At 35.7% G+C, this 12,491-nt stretch overlaps 1 protein-coding gene across 2 annotated transcripts in view; it reads left to right on the top strand.

The window, feature by feature from the left end:
- The window catches only part of CUL3 (cullin 3), a 106,645-nt gene that overhangs the window by 61,737 nt on the left and 32,417 nt on the right, over positions 1-12,491 (top strand). For both annotated transcript variants that reach the window (XM_084891381.1, XM_084891382.1), the window contains one exon: positions 12,302-12,462. In XM_084891381.1, coding sequence (XP_084747507.1) covers positions 12,302-12,462 — 161 coding nt within the window. The remainder of the gene's footprint in view (positions 1-12,301; positions 12,463-12,491) is intronic.

Here is a 12,491-nt window from a genome sequence, read left to right on the forward strand (position 1 = left end):
AAAATTATATATATAAAAGCCTAATGTGCAAATTGTCGCCGCAGGAGTTCTGTTTCACTTGTAAGCACCACATAGTAACATGCCTTTTAAACCCATCTGATAATCTTTGTTTTTAAATTGAAGCATATAGTTTATTTACATTAATGTAATTATTGATATCTTTAATTTAAATTTGTCATCCCATTATAAGTGCATTAAATATGTTTTATTGCCCAATTTTCCTTCCCTATTAGCTGTTAATTACATAGTCTTTTAAAATTATTTTAGTGATTATCTTAGTGATTATAGCATAGGTCCTTGACTTAGAGTTTTCTTTATATTAGTTTTATTTTGTTTTCAACTACTTCCTCATTGTATGTATTTTAGAATACTTTTGACTTCCTGGGTCTTTTTCCCCTGGGTTTTCAGACATTTGACTCTGGGGTGTTTTATTTTGGAGGGGAACAAATCTGGTACTTTTACCAACACTATATGAAAAATGTGGAGACTATTTTTCTTAAAGGGAAATATAATTTTTTTTTTGAGCAAGCAGGTACAGTATGGGCAGATCACTATGAGTTTGTTGAAGTTGGCTTTTAGGCTATGTTAAGATTGGTCTATTTTTAGTTTGCCTCTATTTCCAAGGCCTATATCTGCTCACTGGGAATTAGCCCTTCTGGGGGTCTCAGGTAAAAGCCTCATGTGTTTACCATTTTGCTCTCTATATAACTGCCTTGAATTCCAACTTTTGTCTCTTCACCACTGCAAGTAAGTTAACTGTCTCTGTTCAGCTCTTTTGCCTTCCAGTGCTGCTATTTGGTGTTTTGGTGTCTCATCCATGCTTACGTAATATGTCAATGAACACCTTAATGAAAATTATTTGCAGAATTTCTGGTTCTTATTTAGATTTCTCTCTTCTTCAGCCTTTGACCCCTCATGAGTTCTAGCTGCTTGATAGCCAGCCCACCTGTGACTTTCTGCTTGTTGTCCTATTTCCAGTCCTCCAGATAAAACAAATGGCCCAAGGGAATGAGTAAAGGTGGATGTCGGGCTCCTCTCAGTATACCTGCCTTTTCTCCAGAATCTGGACTCACAATTCCAGGTTGTCTTTGGTGCTTTTAAATTGTTAGTTTTTAAAAAATTATATAATAAACATAAAATTGTTATCTTAGCTATTTTTAAGTGGAAAGTTTATAGATATTAAATACATTCATACTGTCGTGCAACTGTCACTTCTACCCACTTCCAGATCATGCAAAACTAATACTCTGTACCCATTAAATAACAACTCCCCATTCACCCTTCATTTCAGTGCTTGGCCACCATCATTGTACTTTCTGTTTTTAAATCTGACCACTCTAGATGCCATATAACTGGAATTAGAGTACTTGCCCTTTTATAACTCAAAGTTCATTTCTATTATAGCATGTGTCAGAATTCCCTTCCTTTTTAAGGATGGATAATAATTCTATTGAATGTATATAATACACTTTGTTTATCCATTCATTTATAACTGGACACTTAGAGGTACAATAGTTTTTACCCTTTGTTTATTTTGAATAATGCTACTGTGAATACAGATATGCAAATATTTCTTTTAAGACTCTGCTGAAGAGCTTCAATTTATTCATATACTCCCCAATACTTGTTATTTTCTGTGGTGTTTTTGGTTTTGTTTTATTTTGTTTTTTATTAACAGCCATCTTGATGTGTATGAGGTGATAGCTTTTTATTTTCATCCAGCTTTTATAGTTGTTCTTGGCAGAGGACTTGGTCTTATTAAAGATGTTCTTTCAAGTTTAGAAGTGGAAATGTCTAGACTGGCATCTAGAGTAGATGTTACTTCACAGATGGGAAGTTGACACAGATGCTTAAGGTCAAATCTAGTAAACGGCAGAGATAGGATTGACTGGCTCTTAAATCTATACTCTTAACCATTGAATTATAACACTTCTGTAATATGAGTCTTCTTTCCTATACTTCTTATAATCTTACTAGGAGCCCACTCCATGAATTCGTACACCTTGAAGGAACTGTGGGCCTGGAGTCTATGGTGGGCACAAGGATGGGTCTCGGCCCATCCATGCCCCACCTGACACCTCCCACCACAAACCTTCTCCCCCGTTCCCCTGTCTGCTGGCCCCACTCTTGGTGCTCCCGTGCGCTGATGGCTGGGCCATCACCAGCAGCAGGTGCAAGAGGTAGCTGCTGGTCCTAATCACTCCTTAGGAGCACAAGAAGGTGGAGAAGTCCTGAGGGGCAATCGGGGCCAGCATTGGGCGCCTGCAGGAGGTGCGAGCAGCAGCTCCAGTGCCAGCAGCGTGTGCGAGGGCTGGGCAGGGCCATGGCACACATGAGCAAAGAATTTTCATTAACCACCAGAGGCTTGTCCCAGTGATAGCGACTGACCCCCTGCCTTGGTCTGGTGCCCCCGCTCACCTGTTCAATCATTCTGCCATAGCCAATGCCTGCCATGTTCCTCACGCGCCCCCTGGTGGTCAGCACCTATCATAGTGACCAGTTATTCAGTTTGGTTTTTCAGTGGGACCAGGCAGGGAAATGTAGATAAATGCATACTAATCTGTAACTACCCTTGATTCATTAGTGGTGTTATTGAAAATACTAAACTACTTGTATTTGAAGCAAAAATTTTATGAAGAGCTCTCTTAAACTTTATAATTAAGACAATGGACTGTTGTACTTACATTTGTAGTGCTAACTTTCAGAGCTAAATGTGACTCATAGTTAGTTTTAGAATTTGCTTCCCAAATACCTATTTAATTTAACAAGAAAACATTGTTCAATGAACCACAAAATATCAGCAATAGTGTGAAAGAGTTTATAATTTGTTTCTTTTCATGGGTGCACCATTGCACACTGCGCCTAATATCTATTTATCCTACTTTGCTTTTCTGTGACATATTGACTGTTGATTCAAAATATTTGCTAAACCATTTCTTGCAGGTAAATTGATTGGTAAGAGTTAAGTTACTTTTTGAACTTCATTAACAAATTTTTTGTTTTATTTGTATTTGTATTTAATACCATTCCTTAAGTAATGAAACTGTTCAGCCTACTTACAAAATTATTTCTTGACTTTGCAGATTTTTCATAAAATTTATATTTTTATATAGCACATCATGACACTTCTAAGAATACTGTTGCATGCAGACTTTGATCTGTCAGACATTAAATATTTAGGTGTCTTGAGGGATTAGGAATCTTGGTGAAGCATTAGTTAAGGGGAAAAGGCAAATATTTCCCAAGATGGTAGTAGTAGTACTACCTGAGGCCTTGTTCGGCCCAACATCTTGTAGGCTGACGTCTTCTGTCTTCTGAGAAAAGAGCCCTAGTTCAGGAGTAGCTATTTGCCAAAGGAGTATTACCTGGATATCAGCTGGTTGAGGTTCCCTTTTCTTGTAGCAGAAGAAGAAAGACTGCAACTCTCCACCTCAACTCCTAGAGACCTGCCTATCCTAGTTCATGCTTTTAAAGTGATACTTTTTTTTTTTTTTTAAATCTAGCTTTTATAGTTCTTCTTGGCAGGGAAGTTTATATTATAAAAGCTATTGTGTGTGTGTGTGTGTGTGTGTGTGTGTGTGTGTGTGTATATATATATATATATATATATATATATTTTTTTTTTTTTTTTTTTAAAAAGGCCATTGAGAATAGAAGTGTAAATAAGTGGAATAACTTTGTGAGGTAGATGTTGCATTACAGATAAGTACTTCTAAGTTGGTTTATCAAGCTAACTGCACAGATGAAATCAGATGCAAAAGCAGTCTGACTTTTTCCCAGCTCTGTGAAAACAGGAACAATGAGTGGTCCTGTCACTGATTATTCCTTCTCATCACCACCACCCCCAGGATAGCCCCTGCTCTGGTCCACCTAGCTTCTGTAGGTTCTTGCCCACTTTAGGTTAGCGACTCCTGAGAGAGAACCATAGATTTAGAAATTTAAAATGTAGCTTATCTCTGTGGTGATGAAACTCACATATCTTTATTCAGTCTGGTGTTTGACCCAGACATTGGGCTTTCAAACATGTTTTTCAGAATACTTTATATTTAAAATGCCTGCATTTTGACTTATGAAAAAGACAAATAGAAGCAGCCACCAACTTTCATTGCTGAGTTCTCTTCAATAGATAAATGACAAGTGTTGGATTCATACAGACTACATTTTGGCTAAAAACCCTGAGATTAAAATATTATTTTTTGGTTATTGTTTAATATTTTTTCTCTTGGGGTGATTTTATTTTATCTGTACTTTGATATTTTATTGAAATAAAAAGGTTCCTATTAGAATCAATTTGCACATATTTTTTCATAAAATTTATATTTTTACATAGGCTGAATTCCTTCTGATAGTGCTAATAAACAATCAACAGATTTAGCATGTTCATTTAGCAAATGTTTTCACATATATCAAGTTTATTGTGAATATGTGTAACATATACACATATAAATGGTGAGTGTATCATGTATAGCTTTTATTTTGCTTGATGGTAATCATACATACCAGACTTAATATAAACTAGAGGCCCAGTGCATGAAAATTCATGCACATGCGAGGTGGGGGGCGGTGGTTCCCTCAGCCCAGCCTTTGCTCTCTTACAGTCTGGGACCTTTGGGAGATGCCCACCTGCTGACGTAGGCTACTCCCCAAGAACAGATAATCTAAAAGAAATAATCATTTCCTTGGGTAAGGATTTTTAAAAGTAATGGTCACATGAAAATTCACTGCTGGCCCTAACCAGTTTGGCTCAGTGAATAGAGTGTCGGCCTGCGGACTCAGGGGTCCCCAGTTCGATTCCAGTCAAGGGCATGTACCTTGGTTGCGGGCACATCCCCAGTTGGGGAGGTGTAGGAGGCAGCTGATTGATGTTTCTCTTTCATCAATGTTTCTAACTATCCTTCTCCCTTCCTCTCTGTAAAAAATCAATAAAATACATTTTTAAAAAGGGGGGGGGGGGATTCACTGCCGAGAGGACTGGGCACCACCATCTTACGAGGGTGTGGTGGTCTATTAGCATATTCCTTCTTTGTTATATAGGATGACTATTTAGTATTACTAATTTGAATAGCCAGACTCAATTTTGTGGGGCTTTCCTTCTCCATTTTATTATCTTTCTAGTACCAATAATCAAATTTCAGGGTTAGTATTATATGTCACGTATAATCATTATATATACCTTAACAGACTCTGATTAAAAGGTGTAGCTTTGCCCTGACTGGTTTGGCTCAGAGGATAGAGCGTCAACCTGCGGAAACAGGAACAATGTTTCTAACTCTCTATCCCTCTCCCTTCCTCTCTGTAAAAAAAAAAATTAATAAATTTTTTTTTTTTTTAAAGGTGTAGCTTTTATCCTACATCATCTGTATCTCCCTATCCACAATCACCTTCCAGGGAGTTAAATGTTCTAAGCTTTGCTCAAACACTTTAACCATCATACAGTTGTTAATGGTAGAGCGTGAGATCATAAGAATTCCTAACTCCACATCTAATATTTTCATATTCGGAAATTTATAATTGATATTTTCACTATAGGAAAAACAGGCACTTTTCATATGACTCAGTACTTCCACTCCTAGAAATCTATCCAAGAAAAATGAAAGCATATGTCCACAAAAAGGTTGTACCTAAATGTTCATAGCAACTTTACTCATAGTAGACAAAAACTAGAAATACCGTATTTTCCAGCATATAAGATGACTTTTGAAACGAAAAAAAGTCAACCGAAAATCGGGGGTCGTCAGAGAAGGCGGTCTATTAAAAAAAGAACTGGTGTTACGTCGGAAGTGGAGGGTAGTCTTATACAGCGAATATAGGCCTAAACCTATGTTTTAACTGTAAAATTAGGGGGTCGTCTTATACACCGGAAAATATGGTATCCTTCAACTAATGTGAATGAATAAATTAAATGTGGCGTATTCATACAATGGAATACTATTCAGCACTAACAAGGAATGAAATACTGAAAAAATGTTACAACCTTAGCAACTTTATGCTTAGTGAAAAATCAGACACCAAAAATCACATTATTTTAATTACATAAAATGTCTAGGAAATGAAATTTATAGAAAGAGAAAGCAGGGGTTCTGGAAGTGGGGATTGACTGCAAATGGTTTGAAAGGTCTTTTGGAGGAGGGGTGATAGAAATAGTGCAGGACTGGGTGTGGCAATGGTTACATAGCTATAAAAAAAATAACTGAATTCTTGAGCTGTAGTCCTAAAATGAATGCATTTTATAGCACTTGAAATATACTGCAATAAAACCCAAAGGGGAATATTAAAAAAAAAAAAAAACAATACCACTCTAGCTCTCTTAATTTACTCTGAAGATTATAGTATATGTGCCTTTTAATCTGACCTAATTTTTTGACATTTCTCTTAGCCTAAATTAAGATTAATACTAATATGTTAAACTTACTAATATCATATGTATATACATATATCCCCTATAATATTTGCTTCATGTCCTATATAGCATGTTGAAAGTTATAGTACTTACCAGGTTGCTAGTATTTTCTATTTTAGTTTTGAAGTAGCCTGACTGATACCAAGTTTTCTCACTATTCTGTTATTCATTCACTTCACAGTATATCTACTCTATTTGCTCTTAATCAATTGAGCTGTGTTCTTACTGAGAGTCAGTTGTGCTTGTTTTCAAACCTGTTTATGCCAGTTGTACTTCTTATTATATGTGCAAAACAATAAAAAGGTGCAAAAACCAATAGAATTCGTTCTTTGGCAAACTAGATAAAATGCTTTGGAAAGACTTGACAAAGGCAAATCGCTAAATATTGGTTTGAATTAGGTGTGAGTAATTTAAAAGACTGGAGTGGAAATTGTAAAAATCTAGGAGAATTTGCTTGCTCATACTCTATCTTAATGAAATTGGAAGGAGAAAAGTTAGACATAAGCATGTTTAAGAAACAGTGTTGTAATCTAATTACAGGACTTATTCAAAGAAAGTTTTGATATCTCAGCGTACACTTTTGTACATTTTAAATTAAAATGTTTAAGACACAGGTATATATGTGTATTCGTATTTAATAGTTTTTCTATTTTACCATATCTCTTTAATTAACCAAACAGTTACTGGTTTTGATCTGTGTGGTACTTTTCTCTGCCACAGAAAATGTATATTTAAAGGTGTAAAAGTCAAGTTTATAAATAATTTATGCTTAATTGGAGTGAGTATTTTCATAATAAAAAGGATTATCATGCCTTTTTAATTATTAGATTTGTGCCATGTTTTTTTTTTCTTTTCCTTTTTAAAAAAATTAAATCTTTATTGTTGAAAGTATTACATTTGTTCTCCTTTTTCCCGCATTGACCCCTTCTAGCCCTCCCCTGTCCCTCACCCCAGACCTTCACCACCCTATTGTCTGTGTCCCTGGGTTATACATATATGCATATAAATTCTTTGGTTGTTCTCTTCCCACCCACCCCCACCTCCACCTTTTCTCTGATATTTCAGTCTGTTCCAAGCTTCTATGTCTGGATCTATTTTGTTTATTAGTTTATTTTGTTCATTAGATTCCACATATGAGTAAGATCATGTGATACTTGATTTGCTCTGACTGGTTTATTTCGCTTAGCATAATACTCTCCAAATCCCTCCATGCACAGTTACTGTTCTTAAGAAAACCACTTTTGTTGATGTGAATATTGTACCAACCTTTCATTCCTAGAATAAATCTCACTTAGTCATTGGCATATGATCTTTTTAATATACTTCTGGATCAAATTTGCTAATATTTTGTTGAGGATTTTAGCATCTGTGTTCATTAGGGATATTGGCCTGTAGTTTTCTTTCTTTGTAGTTTCTCTATCTGGTTTTGAAATTAGGATAATGCTGGCTTCATAAAAAAGAGTTGCAAGTGTTCCTTCCTTTTGAATGTTTTGGAATAGTTTGAGAAGAATAGGTGTTAGTTCTTCTTTGAATGTTTGGTAAAACTCCCCTGTAAAGCTGTCGGGAACAGGGCTTTTGTTTGCTGGGAGACTTTATTATTATTTTTATTATTATTATTACTGATTTAATTTTTTTAAATATATTTTATTGATTTTAGAGAGGGGGAGAGAGAGAGAAACATCAATGATGAGAGAGAATCATTGATTGGCTGCCTCCTGCACGCCCCCTACTGAGGATCGAGCCCGCAACCCAGGCATGAGCCCTTGGCCAGAATTGAACCTGGGGACCCTTCAGTCCCCAGGCCAACATTCTATCCATTGAGCCAAACCAGCTAGGGCTTTATTGATTTAATTTTATCAGTACTTACCAGCCTATTTATGTTTTCTGATTCTTCCTGATTGAGTTTTGGAAGACTGTATTTTCCTAGGAATTTGTCCATTTCATCCACATTGTCCAGGTTGTTGGCATAGTTGTTCATTTAATTTTCTTACAATCCTATTTATGTCTGTGGTGTCAGTTGTTACTTTACCGTTTTCGTTTCTGATTTTATTTATTTGGGTCCTCTTTGTTTCTTAATGAGTCTGGCTAATGGATTATCAATCTTGTTTATCTTTTCAAAGAACCAGCTCTTGGTTTCATTGATTTTTTTTTTTTGTATTGTTTTTTTTAGCCTCTATATCATTTATTTCTTCTCTATTATTTTCTTCCTTCTACTTACTCTGGGCTTTTTTTGTTTTCCTCTAATTCTTTAAGTTATAGGGTTAAGTAGTTTCTTATTAATTTGTCTTGTTTTTTGAGGTAGGCATATAGTGCTATGAACTTCCCTATTAGGACTGCTTTTGCTGTGTCCCATATATTTTGGGTTGTTGGGTATTCATTCTCATTTGTTTCCAGGAAGGTTTTTATTTCTTTCTTGATCTCATTGATAACCCATTCAGTATTTAATAACATGCTTCCATGTGTTTGAATGTTTTTACTGTAGTTAATTTCTAATTTCATCCATTGTGATTTGAGAATATGCTTGATATTGTTTCAATCTTCTTGCATGTCCTAACATGTGGTTTATCTTTGAGAATGACTCATGTGTACTTGAAGTGTATATTTTGCAGTTTTGGGGTGAAATGTTCTATAAATGTCAATTAAATTTATCTGATCCAGTGTGTCCTTTATAGTCATTGTTGCCTTCTTAATTTTTGTCTCGAAGATCTATCCAGTGAAGTTAGTGAGGTATCGAAGTCCCCTACTATGACTGCATTGCTGTCAATCTCTCCCTTAAAGTTCTCTAGAAGTTTTATGTATATATTTAGGTACTCCTATCTGGGGTGCATATATGTTTCCCAGGGTTATATCTTGTTGGATCAACCCCTTTAGTATTATGTAGTGACCTTTACTGTCTCTTGTGATGGCCTTTATTTTGAAGTCTATTTTGTCAGATATAAATATTGCTAACCCAGCTTGTTTTTCATTTCCATTTGCATGAAAAAATTTTTCCATCTCTTCCCTCTCTTCCTTTGTGAGTTTTTTTTTTTTTTTTTCTAAAGTGGGTCTCTTGTAGACAGCATGTAATTTGTTCATGTTTTTGTATCCATTCACCTACCCCAGTGGTCGGCAAACTCATTAGTCAACAGCCAAATATCAACAGTACAATGATTGAAATTTCTTTTGAGAGTCAGATTTTTTAAACTTAGACTTCTTCTAATGCCATTTCTTCAAAATAGACTCACCCAGGCCATGGTATTTTGTGGAAGAGCCACACTCAAAGGGCCAAAGAGCCGCATATGGCTCGCGAGCTGCAGTTTGCCAACCACGGACCTACCCTATGTCATTTTATTGAAGCATTTACACTTAAGGTTATTATTGACAGGTACTTATTTATTGTCATTTTTATTCTTTTTTAAAAAATTTATTTTATTGATTTTTTTACAGAGATGAAGGGAGAGGGATAGAGTTAGAAACATCCATGAGAGAGAATCATCAATCAGCTGCCTCTTACCCAACCCCTACTGGGGATGTGCTCGCAATCAAGGTACATGCCCTTGACCGGAATCGAACCTGGGACCTTTCAGTCCACAGACCGACGCTCCATCCACTGAGCCAAACTGGTTTCAGCAAGCGTGTCATTTTTATTCTTTATGTCTGTTTCTCTATTTCTTCTCATTACAGCAGTTTCTTTAGCATTTCTTATAGTACTGGGTTGGTGGTGATAAACTCATTTAGCCTTTTTGTATCTGGAAAGCTCTTTATTTCACCATCTATTTTGAATGATAGCCTTGTTAGATATTGTAATCTTGGTTTCAGATCCTTGCTTTTCATTACCTTGAATACTTCATGCCATTTCCTTCTGGCAGTTACTGATGAGAAATAGCCGACAGCCTTAAGGGAGCTCCTTTGTAACAAATTGCTTTTCTCTCGATGCCTTTACGATGATCTCTTTGTCTTTAATTTTTGGCATTTTAATTATGATGTGGCTGTTTGGCTTCTTCTTATTTTGGGACTCTCTGGGGCTCCTGAACTTGTGTGACTTTTTCCCTCATTAGGTTAGATTTGTGCCAGTTTTTAAGGACAACTTGTTTTATACTGAAATGTGAAGCAAACCTGGATGACAGTAGGGAAGTTGGACTTGAAGGGCATGATTATAAAGAGTAGCTTCAGTGCCTAGGAAACAGTGAGAGCCATAAAAAAGCAGGAAATTTTGGAATTTAAGATGTTGAGGATAGTAGTGTAAAGCCTGAGAACTTGTCGAAGTTATCAATGAAAATTCCAAATTCACTAAAGTTGATTTCAGGACTTAAGAAAAAAGGAAAAAGAAAAAGTGAGCCGAAACCGGTTTGGCTCAGTGGATAGAGAGTCAGCCTGAGGACTAAAGGGTCCCGAGTTCGATTCCAGTCAAGGGCATGTACCTTGGTTGCGGGCACATCCCCAGTGGTGGGGGTGTGCAAGAGGCAGCTGATCGATGATTCTCTCTCATCGATGTTTCTAACTCTCTATCCCTCTCTCTTCCTCTCTGTAAAAAATCAATAAAATATTTTTTTTGTAAAAAAGAAAGAAAAAGGGTGAGCAACCACAGATGCTAATAAAAGAGCAACTTTCCTTGTGTCCATTAGCTATGTACCATTATGTAAGATACATAAAAGAAGATTGGAGGAATGATATATGAAGAGAGTGGTACTCATGGAGAATTTATTAAAAATTGGTTGGAAGGTTAATCAATATCATTGTAAGTGCACTGCTAATATGTTAGAACTTTTGTTCTTGTTCAGCTTGCTGCTTTGATGTTGCTTGTAATGACAATGTTTCTTTTAAAAGAAATGATACAAATTATTATCGGTTTGTTGTACAGCTTCTAAAATTTACTAAATCTAAGTACTGTAGTACTTTGACAAAATGTAAAAATAAAATAAAATAAAACAAAACAAAACACAACACCACACATGTTAAAAGATCCGTATGAAATTCCTAACTGTTTTTGGATTACAGGATGCCTTTAAGAATCTGATGAAAGCTCTGAGCTTTGTTTCCAAATTACTTTAAATGACCAAACATAATAATTTTATAATTTTAGAAAGTTCACAGACCCACCAAAACCCAGAAAAATTGTGTTTAAGAACAGGAAAGAATTATATTACTAATCCTCTTGTGACTTAAAAACAGTATTTGTTTCTGTATACTCAGATGTAATACTGATTTTTAAATAATGCCCAAAATAGGACTTTCATAGCCAATAGTTCTGGGTTACTTGTGCTCTATAGCAGCGGTCGCCAACCAGAGGTCGGTGAGGTCCAAAAGGTTGGTGACCACTGCTCTATAGTGACATACCTGGAATCAATGTTGGTAAGAACTTGAACATAAGATGATTACTAGTAGGTATAATTTGTTTAAGATGATAGTAACTGGAGGTATTTTAATTATGTAATATTTAATGCTGCTCTGTTATACATCTTAGAGTCTTTTAATATTTACCAATAAGCAATCAATTTAAATCATTTGGATCTGTATTTCATTCGGCTCACAATTTTCATTATAGAATATGATCTTCAAGTAGAGTATTTAATAAAGTAAGAACAATGTTTGAGCATGGTATGGCTTTGGGGAGAAAGAAAGATCTGACTACCTTTCTCCTCTGCTTTCTGTTTACTTGCCCCTCCTGGTGTGTGCTAGCTTTTTCTCCCTTTTTCTTAGGGTAAATGGGCATTGTTTGTTTCAGTAACGATTATAAATTGAAAAATATTTTATACAACTTAGGAGGTAGTAGAATATTCTGTATTGCGTAAGATAGTTTGAAGTGGTTTTCACCTGCAAAACTGACTGCTTTTGGAATTTTATTTCCTTTACTGTTGTAGCTTACAGTAATTATTATGTCTGCAGGAGTTCTCATGTTTTATGATTCCATTTTTATTGCAGGACCGTGTATATGTACAACAAAACAATGTGGAGAATGTCTACAACTTGGGATTAATTATTTTTCGGGATCAAGTTGTACGATATGGCTGTATTAGGGATCATCTACGACAAACATTATTGGATATGATCGCAAGAGAGCGGAAAGGAGAAGTTGTAGACCGGTATTAATCATTTTTTAACTCAATTGGGT

This window comes from Pipistrellus hanaki, assembly GCF_964339955.1.
Source record: "Pipistrellus hanaki genome assembly, chromosome: 8".
In the NCBI taxonomy this organism is placed as follows: Eukaryota; Metazoa; Chordata; class Mammalia; order Chiroptera; family Vespertilionidae; genus Pipistrellus; species Pipistrellus hanaki.